The 16,430-nt window shown below is 34.7% G+C and overlaps 1 protein-coding gene and 1 pseudogene across 7 annotated transcripts in view; one reads left to right on the top strand and one right to left on the bottom strand.

Moving 5' to 3' along the window:
* The window catches only part of CNOT1 (CCR4-NOT transcription complex subunit 1), an 81,696-nt gene that overhangs the window by 16,892 nt on the left and 48,374 nt on the right, over positions 1 to 16,430 (top strand). For all 7 annotated transcript variants that reach the window (XM_006909722.3, XM_006909720.3, XM_006909716.3 and 4 more), the window contains 9 exons: positions 3,876 to 4,151; positions 9,695 to 9,802; positions 10,596 to 10,694; positions 11,139 to 11,207; positions 11,301 to 11,355; positions 11,818 to 12,021; positions 13,236 to 13,404; positions 14,406 to 14,532; positions 14,674 to 14,784. In XM_006909722.3, coding sequence (XP_006909784.1) covers positions 4,050 to 4,151; positions 9,695 to 9,802; positions 10,596 to 10,694; positions 11,139 to 11,207; positions 11,301 to 11,355; positions 11,818 to 12,021; positions 13,236 to 13,404; positions 14,406 to 14,532; positions 14,674 to 14,784 — 1,044 coding nt within the window. In that variant the 5' untranslated portion in view covers positions 3,876 to 4,049. The remainder of the gene's footprint in view (positions 1 to 3,875; positions 4,152 to 9,694; positions 9,803 to 10,595; positions 10,695 to 11,138; positions 11,208 to 11,300; positions 11,356 to 11,817; positions 12,022 to 13,235; positions 13,405 to 14,405; positions 14,533 to 14,673; positions 14,785 to 16,430) is intronic.
* LOC112478242 lies at positions 5,388 to 5,506 on the bottom strand (annotated as a pseudogene).

Raw genomic sequence — 16,430 nt, 5'->3', positions numbered from 1 at the left:
TAGTGGATGTTTATGGCAAAACTACATTTTAAATGGCTGGTTGTATGTTGAGTGGGATTCCATTGCATATATATAGATATTCCTTCCACTGATGGGTATTCAGACTGTCCCTAAAATTTTAATGTTAGGAAAAATACCGAGAACATCCTTGTACAATCTTTGTTGTCTTCAATTGCCATTTTTCTTTTTATTACAGTTATATATTTGGTAAATTTTTAATTACTACTGTTCATGTTATAGTCATCTTATATATTGCTGTCAAATGTCAGTGCCCTTTAATTTATACTATATGTGATTGTTAAATTGAGAAATGCTGGGGGAAAACAGTAGTACAGTAACTGCTTGAAAGAATTTAACATTTTTATTGCAGAATTGCTGCCGTTAGCTGTTTTCACTGTTGAAATCCCAGGTCATGATGATAAATCCTCTGGGATTTTGGAAGAAGAATGCATATATGCTTTTAATAATGAAGATAGGCCTGTTTTGAACTATTCTTTAAGATTTTAATACGAAGTTAATACTTATTTTAAAAGCCAGATATAAGTATGTTACACGCGTTAGGTGATGTGATATGGCAGAAATGGGGGTGGTGAGTGAAGGTTGCAATTTTGAGGTCATGGTGATCCTCACTGAGAAGGTGACATTTATGTGAAGACTTGAAGTGAGATAGCCAGCCATGTTGGTATCTGGAGGAAGACCATTCCAGGCAGAGGATTCAGCTGATGTAGAGGTTGGAAGGTTGGGAGTATGCTCAAGAAGTAAGGAGGCCATTGGTGGCTAGAGAGAACTGGCTAGGGAGAAAAGTAGAAGAGGAAGCCAGAAGAGTTCCAGAGGCTAAATTCTTTATAACTGTGTTTGTTCATTGGCTCAGGCTTCCATTCTGAGTCATTGGAGGGTTTTGAGCACAGGATGATCTATGTTTGAGTTTTTTATATTTGAAAAGTATATTTCTCTGGCTGTTGTATTGAGAATAGACTGGCGGGAGTAAGAGTGGAAGCAGAAGACAGGTTAACATATTTATCCAAGTGAGTGAGGATGGTCCTTGGTTATCATAGCTGTGGAAGTGGTGAGAAATGATTGGATTGTGGATATATTTTATAAATAAGAGCTGAAAGGATTTCTGGACTGATTGATTATGGGGAGTGGGAAGATTTACAAGATTTTGGCCTATGTAACTTTATGGAGTTGGCATCAGTTGAGTTGGTGAAGACTTTGTATGGGAAGATCAGGAGCTCATTTTTTGGACATGATATGTTTGAGATGTCAAGTAGGAAATATAATAAAATTTTGGCACCACTAGAGAGGTTTGGGCTGGAGATATAGAACTTTGAGAATTATGGGTAAAGATGGTTTTTAAAGCTGTAAGACTGAAGATTACCAGGAAAATAAATATAGAGAAGAAAAGAAGTCCAAGAATGCCAGTACTGTGAGGTCAAAAGAGGAAGAGCCAGTAAAAGAGACGAGAAGAGACCAGTGAAGTGGCATTTGAAAAACAAAGTAACAGAAGTCTATATCTCAGAGAGAGTGATCAATTTTGTCAAAGGCTTCGGGTATTCAGGATGATCACATTGTACTGGTTTCCACTTGTTTTGGAGTACATTATTTATGGTACTCCTTTTACTTTCACAACTGGTTTGGTTAATAAATTGTCACCCTGCTAATCTAATAAGGTGATGGCTTAAAATTGGTTATTAGTTTAATATGTTAAATTGAGATAATAAAGATTGGCTTGTTGAAATTTGTATTACGCTAGTATTTTTATCTATAGTAGTCTTTAGATGTTAATGTGGACTAACTGGTTGTACCTTGCCATGGGGCTCTTATCAAGAGGTGATATATTTGAAGTGTGATGATCTCAGTTGTATTTGAGGAATTGTTTCTTGGTAGGTTATTCAGCACTTGTCTTGCTGTATTTGTGCTGTACCATAGGTAAAATAATAATTAAAATAGTTTATCATAGCATCTACTTCATGGTGAAGTTATTCTGTTGTTCCTTTGTGTTAGCATTTTTGATATAAATTCTGAGAAAAGAGAAACTTTTGTCTTCCAAACTCTTACCTTGAAATCCATTGCCTTTTTTATTATTATGTATAATAATTATTGTATGTATATAATTATAAAATAACTACTTTTTATGTACATAACATGCATTGAATAAATATAATTTTAGCTGAACACAACTTGCAAAAATTTAAAATGCTGTGAATTATATTTGGCACTAAAAATGGGCATTTTAGATTTTAAATAAAGGGGTTCTGTTTTGACCTTGTTAGCTGCAAAATTTTAATGATGCTTTTATACCTGAAGGCATCTTAGCCAACAACTTTCTTGATTTGAGTTCTTGGTTTGATTTTAGGAAGAGGTTGTGGTTTCTTGGGCATTTTCTGGAAACAGCTTATGTACCAGCTGCCTAGTTTAGCTTGGATGTGGAAATTTCCTGAAACAACGAATGCTTTATATATGTAGCTACATTCATTTTTCCTCTTGGTTGTTTGGCTAATATTCTACCAAAGTATCAAATAATTTACTTATTCTAAACCTACTCTGCTATTCCTGTGTTTTGTTGTGTTTTTTTTCCACTTTATAAACTTTTGTTTAAAAAGTAAAGGTAGAAAATAAAAGATATGCATACTTCAGGGAAAACAACTTTAAAAGCTGAACAAGGTGAAAAGAGAAAGCTTCCATACTTCATGTTCCGACTCAGAGATACCTTTAAATGACATTTAGTCCCCTGTTTGTGTATATTCTCATTATGGCGTGTCCTCAAACTTGAGTGTTTGCTAGTCTGGTGCAGAAAATATTCTACCACCATAACATGAAGGATACAACTTTCTCTTAGAATTTATAGCAGGAAAGTTTAGTTACATGTAATGCATAGATATAAGCACAATTAAACTTTTCATATGTTAGTCGTACTTTTTTTTTAGGAGAATGTGGAGAGAGCATAGGTAGATCCTTTGCTTTGTATAAACAAAACAAAACAATGTAGTCTTTCTCTGTTAAGAAATTGTTAAAGATTTAAGTGCCCTCACCAAGGGGCTTTTAATCTTCATAAATTTTCTATGTTACATGGTGAGTTCTGATTGTAATAAAATTATGAGCAGATCTCATAGAAGGCGAAGCTGTGGATAAGCTCAGTTTCTTGCATTCAGAAATCCTTGTGTTTCAGCGATGATACTTGGTGAATTCTTGAGAAAAAAACCTGTGTGTTGGGTTGGTTTGTTTTGGTAATTCAGAATATTTCCTGATTCCCAGGTGGTTAGAATTAAACTGATAAACATCTTGTTATTTTAGCTATATTGCTGCTTTGGGCTTCCCTTTCTAGATGTTTCAACAATGTAGGAAGGAATTTGGATCTTGGATCCCTTTCAAGTCAGCCATTGAAATAACCTAAAACATATATCCTAAGGTATAATTTTAAGATCAAACTATCTGATTTTGAGACTGTACATAGGAGTAAAGTGAATAAATGGGATCTTGTAAATAGATTGTAGATAGTGTGGGAAGAAGGATTGAAAATGTCAGGTGAGTTTTTTCCACAAACCCTAATTTTAGTTAAGTAGTTTCCTGCTCCTTCTAATAGGGTTTAGTATAAATTTATAATTTTGAAATCAAAAAATAAGAATGCCAAATATTGTAGGTTGTCTTGCTAAAATATAACTTTTTTGGAGGGAGATATTTTCTTATTCTGTCTCTAATTTTAAAACTTGGCATTTTAAAAATCAATAGCTGTCAAGACATCTTAGTTCTTTTTTTTTCCTAGTCCACTAAGGTATTGTATGTACCAAGATGGAGAGGCGAAGGTTATTAACCATTTTTCCATAATAAAAATTTAACTAATTTAAAAATTGAACATTTTTTTTTTTTAAAAACAGGTGCCATGTTTCAGAACAGAGTAAGACCCCTGGTAAAGAAGAACTGAAGACACTGTATAGACACCAGATATAGGCTAATTACAAAGAAAGCATTAACCTGCCTCTGAGGTGACTAAAGGGGAATAATGGTGATTTTGCGCCGGGCTCGGCCGCCTGCTTCCGCCCCAACCAGCAATGAATCTTGACTCGCTCTCGCTGGCCTTGTCTCAAATCAGCTACCTGGTGGACAATTTAACCAAGAAAAACTACCGAGCCAGCCAGCAGGAAATACAGCATGTGAGTAAACAAATACTACTAAAGGAATGAGTGTGTGGTGGAGAGAGAGTTGGAAATTTATGTTGGTATGTTGCATGAAAAGTATCTAACTTTTGCTCCTTAATTTCAAGTGATTTCTCTTTAGCTTAATATATAAAATCTTATTCCATCTTCTTTTTTTTAAGAATTCACAGATTTTTTCTATAAAAATTATTGAATATGATCTGATTTGTTTCAATCTAGTCCCATTTATTTTCTGTTTTTTAAAAAAATTGATCTATATTTCACAAACTAAAACTCTCCATTTTAAAATGTAAAGTTCAGTGGTTTCTAGTAGATTGACATAGTTCAGCCATCATCATCTAACTTCAGAATGCTTTCATCACCCTGAAAAAGAAACACCTCAGTCCATCAGCAGTTGCTGTTTCTCTCCAGCCCCTGGCAACTACTAATTTACTTTCTACTTTCACAGATTTGGACATTTTATATAAGTGGAATCATATGTGGCCTTTTGTCCTGTCTTTCATTTAGCATGTTTTCAAGGTTTATCTGTGTTGGAGCATGTGTTAGTGCTTCCTTCCTTTTTGTGGCTGAATAATAGTCCATTGTGTGGGAATTCCACATTTTATCCATCAATGGGATGTTTAGGTTTGTTTCCACTTTTTAGCTATTCGTTTACAAGTTTTTGGGTGGATGTTTGTTTTCAGTTTGGGTTGTAACTTTCTGAGGAACTGCATCACTGCATCACTTTTCATTCCCACCTGCAGTGTGTGAGGATTCCAATTTTTCCTTATCCTCACTCACTCATTAGTACATGTCTTTTTGCTTTTAGCCATTCTAGTGAGTGTGAAACTGGTATCATTGTGGTTTTGATTTATAGATAATAATTTTGAGCATCTTTTCATGTGCTTATTTATGTATCTTTGAGGAAATGTCCACTCAAATTCTTTGCTCCCCACCCCTTAGTCTTTTAAAACTATTGTTCTCGAGTGGTTTTTGACTTGTAGAGCATTTTATTCAATCTTTATGAAAGTCAGCAGTTAAATAGTATACTACAGGTGATTTTACCCCTTTTCTATTTTAAAATCAAATGGAGTATCAGAATTGTATATATTGTTAAATTATTATAACTTATTAGCTGTGTGACCTGAGTAACTTTTTTTTTAATTTTTGTTTTTTAGATGAGGCAACCCTTGGTTGACCTCACAGATCGCAAGGACTTTGTCAGTTTACAATGCCTTATTTTTTTATTTTTTATGCCTACAGCGCCTAGTCTTCCTAGGTGGTCTCTCATCCAAGTACTAACCAGGCCAGACCCTGCTTAGCTTCCGGAATCAGATGGGATCAGGCTTGTTCAGGATAGCTTGGCCATAGACCCTGAGTAACTTCTTTGAACCTTATTTTCCTCATCTGCAAAATAAGAATAAAAATAATAAAATTTGACATCTTGTTAGGATTAAATGAAGTTAAGTAGGACATCTAACAGTTCCTGTTTATAAATTTAAAAAAAATATGGCTGGTTCTCCAACCTTTACAGTATAAATTAGAGTTATTATATAAGGTAGGTAGTACACAAGTACAAACCTGTAAATGAAATAGATGCCTAATTATTGTAATTTGAGCTAAATAATTATTTGAGCTAAACCTAAGAATTGTGAAGGCTTGTATAGGAACCTATTTTGAGGGGAATATGTGTGTGCTTAAGAGTTGTGGTTTAATTTTATTTTTAAAATAGATAATATATTAACCTGATTAATCCCAGCTGTGCATTTTTCCTACCCACAGGCAACCAATGTTAGCTATTTCATAACTGTTCTTTAAAGATCTGCATATAGAAAACAAGGAAATATTTAGAAGTTTTTTATCGTGGCGTATGATGTATACTGTTCTGCATCTTGATTTTTTTTTTTTTTTTACCAGTCTGTCTTGGAAATCATTCCTTATCCATGCATGAAACATTTCTTCATTCTTTTAAGGATGCATAGTAAACCATTGTATGGATGAATCATAATTTACTATTGATGGACATTTAGGTTATATAAGTTTGGGTTTTTTTTTTTTTTTCTATTGACAATACTGTTATAAGGTGGTTTCTTGCATGTATGTGTCAGTATATTTGTAGGATAGAAACCTAGAAATTCAAGCTTGGGCAACTCTTCTGCTCTGCTTTCTAATGGAAAAGCTCAAGTCTTAGAATTATCTAGAACCTATGTGATTTTTTTTCACTTCACATAGTACTCTTTCTGTGGTACTTTGAAGTATCTGCTGTGTATGCATAAGGAGTTTATTGCATTTGATGCTACTCTGATGAATTACAGTGCTTAAGTTCATTTGTTCTGTTAACCTAAAAATAAAGGTCTAAGAAAGAGGTAATCATTTGTTCATCAGAAAAGAAGGGCTATTAGGGAAGTACTGATTGAGGCAGAAACCCACATAGTGTTCTGATTAGGAAACAAAGGTAAGGGGTATTTATGGGAAAGGAAAGGGGGACAGTTACATTAATAGAAGGAAGGAATGTCTTTTGGTGCAGATAAGCTAACTTCTGCCTGCCTGCATCTACTCCTAACCTCAGTATCCCTATGAATTTTCCTTTAATTAGAGTTTATTAACCTCATGTGTATGTTGTAGTATTGATTATTCTGCATCAGCCTTGAGCTACAGCATAACTTTCAATCTTCCAATTCAAGTCTTTATTTCAGGGATATTTTTGTTGTTTTTTTTAAATGTTTTTCATTTCTTGTGGATTGAGGTATATTGATTATTAGGTGTTTATAGTCTCTATAAGATTGTTGCCTTATGTTTCTTTCCTAAGCACTGCAAGATTGCTTTCATTTTCTTCTGTTATCTTGTCTTTGAACCAGTGTTATACCTTTTTGAAGACTTTTCCCCTTAAAAAACAAAACAGTTTTATAATTATTTTGAGGGTATGGAATACTATTTGTCTGAACTCTTCTGTTTGCTTATTTGGGTAAGTTCTTTCAAATGTATGTTCTTAACCTGTTTTGTTTGTTTCTTTGCTCTGTTTATTTTATAGTTTTTTTTCAAATAGGTCCCACGCTGACTGGATTTTTGCTCATTTTTAAATCAGATCATTATAGAAGTACTGTAGAATGCCTTTGACATACTTTATTTTTAATAGCCTAAAGATTTTACTATCAGATTGTAAGGCTTTGAATTATTTTATTGGTCTCCCCTGCTCAGTGAGTGGAATGGTATGAATTTTAAGTAACAATGTATAGGGCTTATTAATCTTATGAGATCTATAAAATCTTATTTCAGCATCTTTGCAATCCATGATCATGTTCTTAAAATGCCATTTTAATTTTTAGAAGAAAAAACAGTTCTTAATGAATGGGAATAGCGTGATGTCACAGAAGGAATATTCCATTCACCTAGTAGCCATAGAATACACTTTTGGATCCTACCACCAGCCAGCAAATTGTGTGTGGCATTTGTCTTTAATGACTGCAACCTTGTTTTCAAAACAAAACAAAACACCAAAAAACCTTAATTTAAAATAACCTGGTATTATTTATCACTATGTATTAGGGTTGTGGTGAATACTGAGAGCCTATAAAGGCAATTGTAAAATTATAAAATACTATAGAAATAAATGTAAAGGATAAGATATTTGTAAAATGTCACTGATCCTATTTAAAATGAAAAATTTTTTTTTGGCCATTGACAGACTAATGGAATGTGTTCCATTCTTTAGGTTGGTTTAACAGTACCAGTTAAATCAGTACGTTCATTAACCATGATCTGGTATCCTGATTCCCTCTGTCATTCTTCCTCAAATGCTGTTCCTCCAGTTCTATCTGTAGTTGTTGCCTCGATATTTTAAATCTCAGCTTACATATTACGTCTTTAGGGAAGATCTCTCTGAGGTACCACATCTCTCTCATCAGTACACACACACACCCCTACTTTATTTTCTCCAGACAACAGTTAATATATCAGAAATTCTTGGCCTGTACTTTTCTTCTCCCACGAAAATGTACTTTATGAGATCTGTGGAACCCCATTGGCCTCCTCTACTGCTGTATTTGCTTATGTCTTGAGTGGTGTCTAGAATATACTCAAATATATGTTAAGCCAGCTACTTTTGCTCTTGAGGGTGAAGTCTAGTTGGTTGGAGCATAAGTAATTCTGTTTTTAATTTGAATTGACTCTTTAAGATGTCTTTAGTATTCCAGGGAATAGGAAATATAATCTCTGTCTAAAAATTTAAGGAATGATAAAAACTCACAAAAATCAACACATTAGGTTCACAGTAATCTTTAGGGTTGCAGAGGTTCTTACCTGATTATGTAGATTTTAACTTTAAGATGTCTGTGTGACAATGTAGGAATTGGTTTTATTTAACATTTTATTTAACATTTTATGGATGGGGAAAACTGAAATAAGTTAACTTAGCCAGCTGTCACATAGTTGCCATGATGCAATGGAAAGAGCATACATAGACTTTGGAGTTGGACTGTGAATCCAGATTCCTCAGTTCACAGACAATTGGATTTTAGGCTCATAGAGTCTGGTTTAAGTGTCCACCTCTTCATCTATAAAATGGGAGTCATTTTTGGCAAGGTTGTTGAAGATTAAACCAAGGAAGCTTAGTATCATATTTAGCCCAAAGTATTTGGGCTAAACTATGTAACTTTATTAAATAGTTAAATATTTATTACACCATATTAATGTAGCATTTAATAAGTAAATGATTATTCTGTACAAACTGCTACCCTGTTTTCTAGACAGGATGTAAAGAAGTGAACGCAACTGCACAAATCCCTGTTTTCATATGCAACTTAGAAGTCTAGTGAAGAACAGAGAAAATAAACATGATCAGGTGGTGTTAAGTACTATGGAGAATGGTAAAGCAGGATAAGGGATCATGTTGATATTTTAGGGAGGCTAGTTATGAAAGGCCTCATTGACGAGATGACTTTAGAGTAGAAAACTAAAAGAAGTGAAAGAACAAATGTGTAGATATCTGGAGCTTTCCAGTTAGAGGGAGTAGCAAGTACAAACATGGGTAAATTGGAAGCACAGTGAGAAACTAATGGAGCTCAGGGGCAGCATCTAAGTACTGAAGTCAGACCAGTTCCTTTAGGGCCTTGCCTTATAGACTATGATAAAGAGTCACAGTTGTGTTAGATTTCAGGTTACATTTTTAGGGTAAGAATAATGCATAGAAATAGTGATGCTGTTATAAATAAGTCTTATTTGTTGTAAAATTGTTACATTGCAACTTAAAAAGTATTATTACTACATGTCATTTATGCTAGTTGCTGTTTTTAGTGTAGATGTTGACCATAGCACAGTTATGTGGCCTATTTACTGGTAGTTTTTTTCTTCAGCACTTCCATGATAGCAACTGAAGGAAACATTTTAGAAGTACTTAATTATAAAATATTGGTACCCCCATTTCAGTAATTTCTATAACTCTTATTTCAAAGTGAACTATTAATGTAACTTAAGGATCTAGAAAATTTGCCCTAGAGCTTGATTTAAAAAAAAAAAAACTCCCTTAATGTTGAGTACAAACTCTCATTTTTGGTTTTTTTTAGATTGTGAATCGGCACGGTCCTGAGGCAGACAGGCATTTATTACGCTGCCTATTTTCGCATGTGGATTTCAGTGGCGATGGTAAAAGCAGTGGCAAAGATTTTCATCAGGTATTTGGGGCTTTCTGAGTTTATGTTCACTTAGATCTAATTAATTACATTTTAGGCATAGTGTATCTAGCAAACAACATATACAGATAGCATCCAGAAATGTTCTTAGCAGAATGGCCAAAAGGTATCTGGACTCTCCCCCTTTTTTTGGCCTTCCTTTCTGCATGGCTCCAGACCATTACAGCTATCTACCTAGTTCAGGCTTAGAGAGCTGGGATTCAGACCTGCCTCAAGGAAGCAGAAATGTGGAGGAATTCTGCTTAACAAGTAAGTGAGGCAAAGGGGAGATCTCTCGTCTTAGATTGAGTTTCTGTGGATTAATTCTCAATCTGGTAACAGTTCGTCATGTTATTCCTTATAGTTATCTTGTCAGTGGACTCTGTTCTGTAGAGCAGTGATCCTCAACCTTTTTGGCACCAGGGACCAGTGCTCCTATGAGAATCTAATGGCTGATGATCTGAGATGGAGCCGAGGTGGTGATGCTAGCTAGCACTGGGGAGCTGCTGAAAATAGGGATGAAGCTTCGCTGGCTTGCTGGCCACTTATCTCCTGCTGTGTGGCCCAGTTCCTAATAGGCCACAGTCCTGTACTGGGACCCCTGCTGTAGTGGTTTTGGTTTGGTTTAAACTTGTTGCTAATAGACTAAGTACTTTAAATGGGATTTTTAAAGAGCTGCTTTTGATAATGTAGAAACTATATAATGTTGGATTACACTTTAATATTCTCAGCACCTCTTTCTATTTTTGCTAATGACTGTGTTAGTACTAATGAAAGTTCATTTTTATTTTTAAAGACTCAGTTTCTGATTCAGGAGTGTGCGTCGCTGATTACAAAGCCAAATTTTATCTCCACGCTGTCCTATGCCATTGATAATCCATTGCACTATCAGAAGGTTGGTATTGCTTTTATCTTTAGTAGTCCTAAGAATGTGATCTCTTATTTGGCTGGCTGGCTGGCTGTCTTTTTTCCTTCCTTCCCTTCCTTCACTTCTCCCCTCCCCTCTCCTCCCCTCCCTCCCTTCCTTCTTTCTTATTAGGCTTTCTAAAAATGCTTTAAACCTTGATCTCATAATGTCATGTTTTAATTTTAAAATTTCAAGTAGTTATATATTTTTTTTTATAGCTTTCTAACAAAATCAAGTTAGTTTGATGATAGAGTCTGACCTAAACTACAAGCATGTGAAGGTTTAAGCTTGTTAGGCCACAGCTTTAGGACATGGTGTGTTGTTTTTAGTAGTAGTACAGAATTGTCACTAATTGAGTGAACAGATGCTTTTGTAAACTTTCTGAACATTTTAATTTCTTCCTGTTTTAAAATAAAGTTTGGTTCGTTTCAGAGTTTAAAGCCTGCACCCCACTTATTTGCCCAGCTGAGTAAAGTTCTCAAGTTAAGCAAAGTACAAGAGGTAAGTGATTTAACAGAAGAGAGATACAGGCAAAATTAAAATTAAAAATAGCTGTTTGACTCTTTTGATCAATCTAACCCGTCCTTATTTCAGGTAATTTTTGGCCTTGCCCTCTTGAATTCTTCCAGCTCAGATCTCAGAGGTTTTGGTAAGTTCATTTTCCCCTGAAGATCCTATAGATTCTTTAAAGTCCATGGATTTTTTGAATCTTAAAACTCCATAGTTTTAGATTTAGAAAATATAGATAATCTAAGATCAGTTTTTGGGTCTCGTATGTATGACAAAGACATGTAGTATAAAATTTACCTTCATAACCATTTTTAAATGTATCATACCGTTCACTAGTGTTAACTATGTTCACATGTCTGGGATTTCTTTATCTTGTAAATCCGAGATACTCTACCCCATAAAACAACACTCTGTTTCCCTCTGCCCCAACCCCTGGAAATTGGTCCCTTGTTTTATACCTACCTCTTTGAGCTGTGAAAACTTTAGGGGGCAAAGGGTGAGTTGGTGAACGAGAACGATGTCATCTATATTTTGATGGTATGTGACTTTTTACCTATTGTGCAAAAAATAACTTGTGGTTTTTGGCTTATCTGACTTCTAGCTGCCCAGTTTATCAAACAGAAGCTTCCAGATCTTCTGCGTTCTTACATTGACGCAGACGTCAGTGGAAATCAAGAAGGTGGCTTCCAAGATATAGCCATAGAGGTCCTACACCTCCTCCTCTCCCATCTCCTTTTTGGGCAGAAGGGAGCCTTTGGAGTTGGACAGGAGCAGATAGACGCTTTCCTTAAGACGCTGCGCAGAGGTAAAGGAGTGTCTATATGATTTCACTTATATGTGAAATCTAAGAAACAAAAAGAACAAACTAATAAAAAACAGACTCACAAATACAGAAGACAATCTGCTGATGGCCAGAGGGGAGGGGATTTGGGGGGCTGGAAGAATGGAATGAAGGGTGAAAGAAGTACAAATTAGTAGTTGATAGATGGTCACAGGGATGGTGAACATAGCATAGGGAATGCAGTCAGTATTAATGTAATGGGCTAGGTGGAGAGCCAGAGGAGAGAAAGAACAATTAGGAGGATCTTTTTATAAACTATATAAATGTCTAACCATCTAACCAATGTACTGTGTACTTGAAACTAATAAAATAAAAAGGAATGTCTGTAGCCTACAAAAGGTGATTTCTTTGAGTGAACACAAATACAACAAAGAGTTTGGAATATAAGTGAAGATAGTGATTTGCCTTTCTGTTCCTAAGTTGATAATCTTTAAGAAAAAGTATAATGTAAAGTGATGAAAACCTCATCATTGAAAAGGTATAAAATGCATAATCTTGTTAAATACAATCTCAATTTTAAGATGTAGCATATTTTCATGTAGTCTTTTATCCCCCTTAGGGAGACAGAGACCACATTATTGTGGCATGCTCTGATTTTCAGTTTAAAAAATTAGTCACTTTTGATATGCCCACTTTAACTCCTTGGCTGCTGGCATGGTTATTCTAGGATAACTCCTGTTTGTGTTGCCATTCTTCTTTCCTCTGACCCTTCTTTTAGAGAGAGAAGTAGTCTTTTTAAAATAATTCTTTGATAGTGAACTGCCTCTATTCATTTTCACTGTTATTTTTGTTTAATTTTAATGTTCTCAGTGATAGGAAGTTTTCCACTTGTCACTGAAATAGACTGTGAATTGTTTGTTTTCTGATGCCATCCTCGTATTGGAATGGATAGCCCTATTGTGAAAATTTAAAGTAATATTTAGGGTATGAATTGGTCAGTAGATACCGGAATCCCAATATACAAAGTCAGAAATATACTTGAGCAATTTCTGTGATATAAAAACATTCAAATTTTGGAATTGATGTTGAAGTCATAACTTGGGCTAGCTGGAGTGGAAAAACTGAATAAACTTTGCTTTGAGTATGAACTTGTGGAGCAAGGTTCGAGGGGTGTTTACAGTAAAAGAAGATGGTTTTAAATCAGTATAGCACTTATAATCATTTTTTTCCTTCTTCAGATTTTCCCCAGGAACGCTGTCCTGTGGTGCTTGCACCACTTTTATACCCTGAAAAACGGGACATTCTAATGGACAGGATCCTGCCTGATTCTGGAGGGGTAGCTAAAACCATGATGGAGAGCTCTTTGGCTGATTTTATGCAAGAAGTAGGCTATGGCTTTTGTGCAAGGTTGGTAGCAAGATGTATTAAATGCTGATTACCCTTGTGTTAAGCACAATGTAATTCTTTAAAGTAAGTTCCCAAGATTCCATAATGTGTTGCTATCTTTTCCTCTGAGGAATTTTGCTTCTAAAGTTAATCTTCCACATACTAGTTTGCATGGAAGCTATAAATATCCTAGTGGCTAAATTTCTCTCTCTTCGTCCTCCTCAGTTTCTCAAATTTAGGCATCAGAGGTTCCTAGCTGAGTTGCCAGAATAGGTATTTTTAGCTTTGTCGGGGATAGGGTAGACAGTAGTATTGACGGAGGTGTTTTTTCCTCCCTGCCCGCACCTGCACTTTCCTCACTGTACCATCATCATCTACCACCTTCCTTTTCTTCTTTTTTTATATCCTGCCTGTTGCACCTTCCAGGGGCACAAAGGAAATTGTTTTACCATGCTGCTAGTACTTAATGACTGTGATATAGTGGATTGCTAATATTTTTGTGAGCGTTATTAAGTGCATTAATGTACTTTACTTTGACTGTAAATATAACTTAATGTTTTTAAAACTCCTATAAAGCACATTTCCACTCACGTTAGAAAGTGTATTTGTTGTGTGTGTATTTTTGTGACTGGAATAAAACTCTTGTTTAATTGTCAAGATGCAAAGTGAAAAATTAGGATGCATTTTCAAGGCTTTGTACATATCAGAATAATCAAATTCACCTTGAATATTAGTATTTTAAAGAGTAATTTGATTCCTACTAAAGACCAAAGAGGATAATCTCATTTGTCTTTATGAAAGATATTATTTTTGGCTTATATTTTCTTCGTTGAGCTTTTAAACTTTTTCCATTCAGTTAAGTAGGTAGTTTTTACATTCCTAGGTATATAAAAGTAACAAGTGAAATTTTATTCTGCCTATATTAGTAAAACTAGGATTTCACTCAAGGGCCCTTTTATATTGTTTCTTAACCTTGGTATTTACGGTGGTAGTGTTTTTCTGAAGTTAAATTTCTGTTTCAGTATTGAAGAATGTCGCAATATAATCATGCAATTTGGTGTTCGGGAAGTCACAGCTGCCCAGGTTGCAAGGGTTTTGGGAATGATGGCTCGAACTCATTCAGGATTAACAGATGGAATTCCATTACAGGTAAGTGTAGCAATCAGCTATTTTCCAACATGAATGAAGCCCCCACTCTTTATTAATAAAATTATAGTATGATTATTCTACCAACCAGAACTGAACACATTAAGTAGTCAGGGTGGTTTAATTCAAATTTTACTTCTACAGAGTATCTCTGCTCCTGGCAGTGGGATCTGGAGTGATGGAAAAGATAAAAGTGATGGAGCACAGGCACACACGTGGAATGTAGAAGTCTTGATTGATGTTCTCAAAGAACTGGTGAGTACATGTAATTATGTTTTTACATTCATTTACATATTAGTATGATGTAGCCCACAGAAAGTATTTTTAGTGAATAAAATACCCATTGGAATGAGAGCAGCAACGGTTTTTAATTTTGCTTTCACTGGCTCAAAAGTAATGGAGTATCATACTTATGTACTAGAAATAGTACATAATGAAATTTCAGGTTTGTTCTTTTGGAATTATTGATATGTAATTCTGAGTGGGCGCTGCTGAGGTGATTTGGTGGAATGTTGGTGTGTGGTTTTTTTGGAGGGACCAATTTGTTGGAAAGTAATGATTATGTGAGGAATTAGAGAGGAGAAAGGAGGCCTTTGAATGTTTTCTGGAAGGTGCAATAAAAATCTTGCCATACTTGCTTATGGTGGATAGGGATGGTAAAAATCCATACTTATCTATCCACAAACGAAGTAATCGTCCCCCAAGTAAACAAATTAACCTCTTCTAAAATATTGAAATACTTAAAACATAAAAGAATGAAACTTTTAGATATTAAAAGAGGGGGATGAAGTTTAGTTAGTGAGAGAATAGTCAAGATGTAATACCTTTAGTCTTGTTCATAAAGTGTCAAGGAACAAAACACAACATTTGAATAAAGACCATATATACATACTTATGACCTTCTTTGTAAAATGTCAGGTCGTATATTTATCGCATTTCTTAATTTCAGTTTTTCATATTTGTAACATACAAGTAAAATCAAGTTATAGAAAATAATGCTGTTCTCTGTATGACCTTACTACTGAATTCAGTGGGTTTTCTTTTTATTTTTTCTTAATAGTAGATAAATTTATAGTGTTCAAATCTATTCTCCTTAAGTAATGGTGGGGAAAAAATAATACTTTATTATGGCGGAAAATTTGGAAAGTGAAAAAAGAAAAAACTGCAGATAATCAGTTTTTATCCTATGGTTTGTTTTTTTTTTATCCTGTGGTTGTCTTGCAGAGGTGAAAACATGCCCTTTTTACTCAGTAGTTTCATCTTATTTTTTCGCCCTATTGAAAATACTCTTTTTTAAAATCACAGACAAGGATCGTATTCCTTGTTACTAGAAGCTATTTTGTTCTGATTTCAGAGAGTGTAAAAGGCACTGTGGGTCTCAACAATTGAACCATTAACCTTTTCTTTCTTTTTATTCTTGTATATTAGAGTTTTCTATACATTTTCTTTAAGGCAGGGATCAGAAGACAATTTCAGGTACATGCTAGGTCAGTAATTTAGTTTTTTCTTTGATTGCACACCAAAGATGGGAGGAGGAAATGAGAGGGGTGTGCCTGTGGATTTATCAAACTTGTCTCTGTCTAGGATAATGGTATTTAACAGTAGATGTATGGTTCTATGCTGTCAGTCATTCTTGAATCAAATTTTAGAAAGAAAAAAATTTTTTTTTCCTAAACATCGTTGCCTCAGAGCAAATGTTAACTGTTGCCTTAGAGACAGTGAATACCTCGTATGAAGTTTGTTCTTTGTACTATATACAAAGCAAATACTGAAGCCTCATGGCTTAAAAGGAGTCACCTTCAAGGAAACCTAAACTGGCTGTGATACTTTAGTCGAAGATTTAAATACAAAGTGTGCGTACCTTTTTCCTTTCAAGCATAAAATATACTTATTACTTTACA

The sequence above is a fragment of the Pteropus alecto genome, unplaced genomic scaffold, assembly GCF_000325575.1.
Source record: "Pteropus alecto unplaced genomic scaffold, ASM32557v1 scaffold42, whole genome shotgun sequence".
Classification (NCBI taxonomy): domain Eukaryota; kingdom Metazoa; phylum Chordata; class Mammalia; order Chiroptera; family Pteropodidae; genus Pteropus; species Pteropus alecto.
This window is presented reverse-complemented; position numbering and strand designations above follow the sequence as displayed.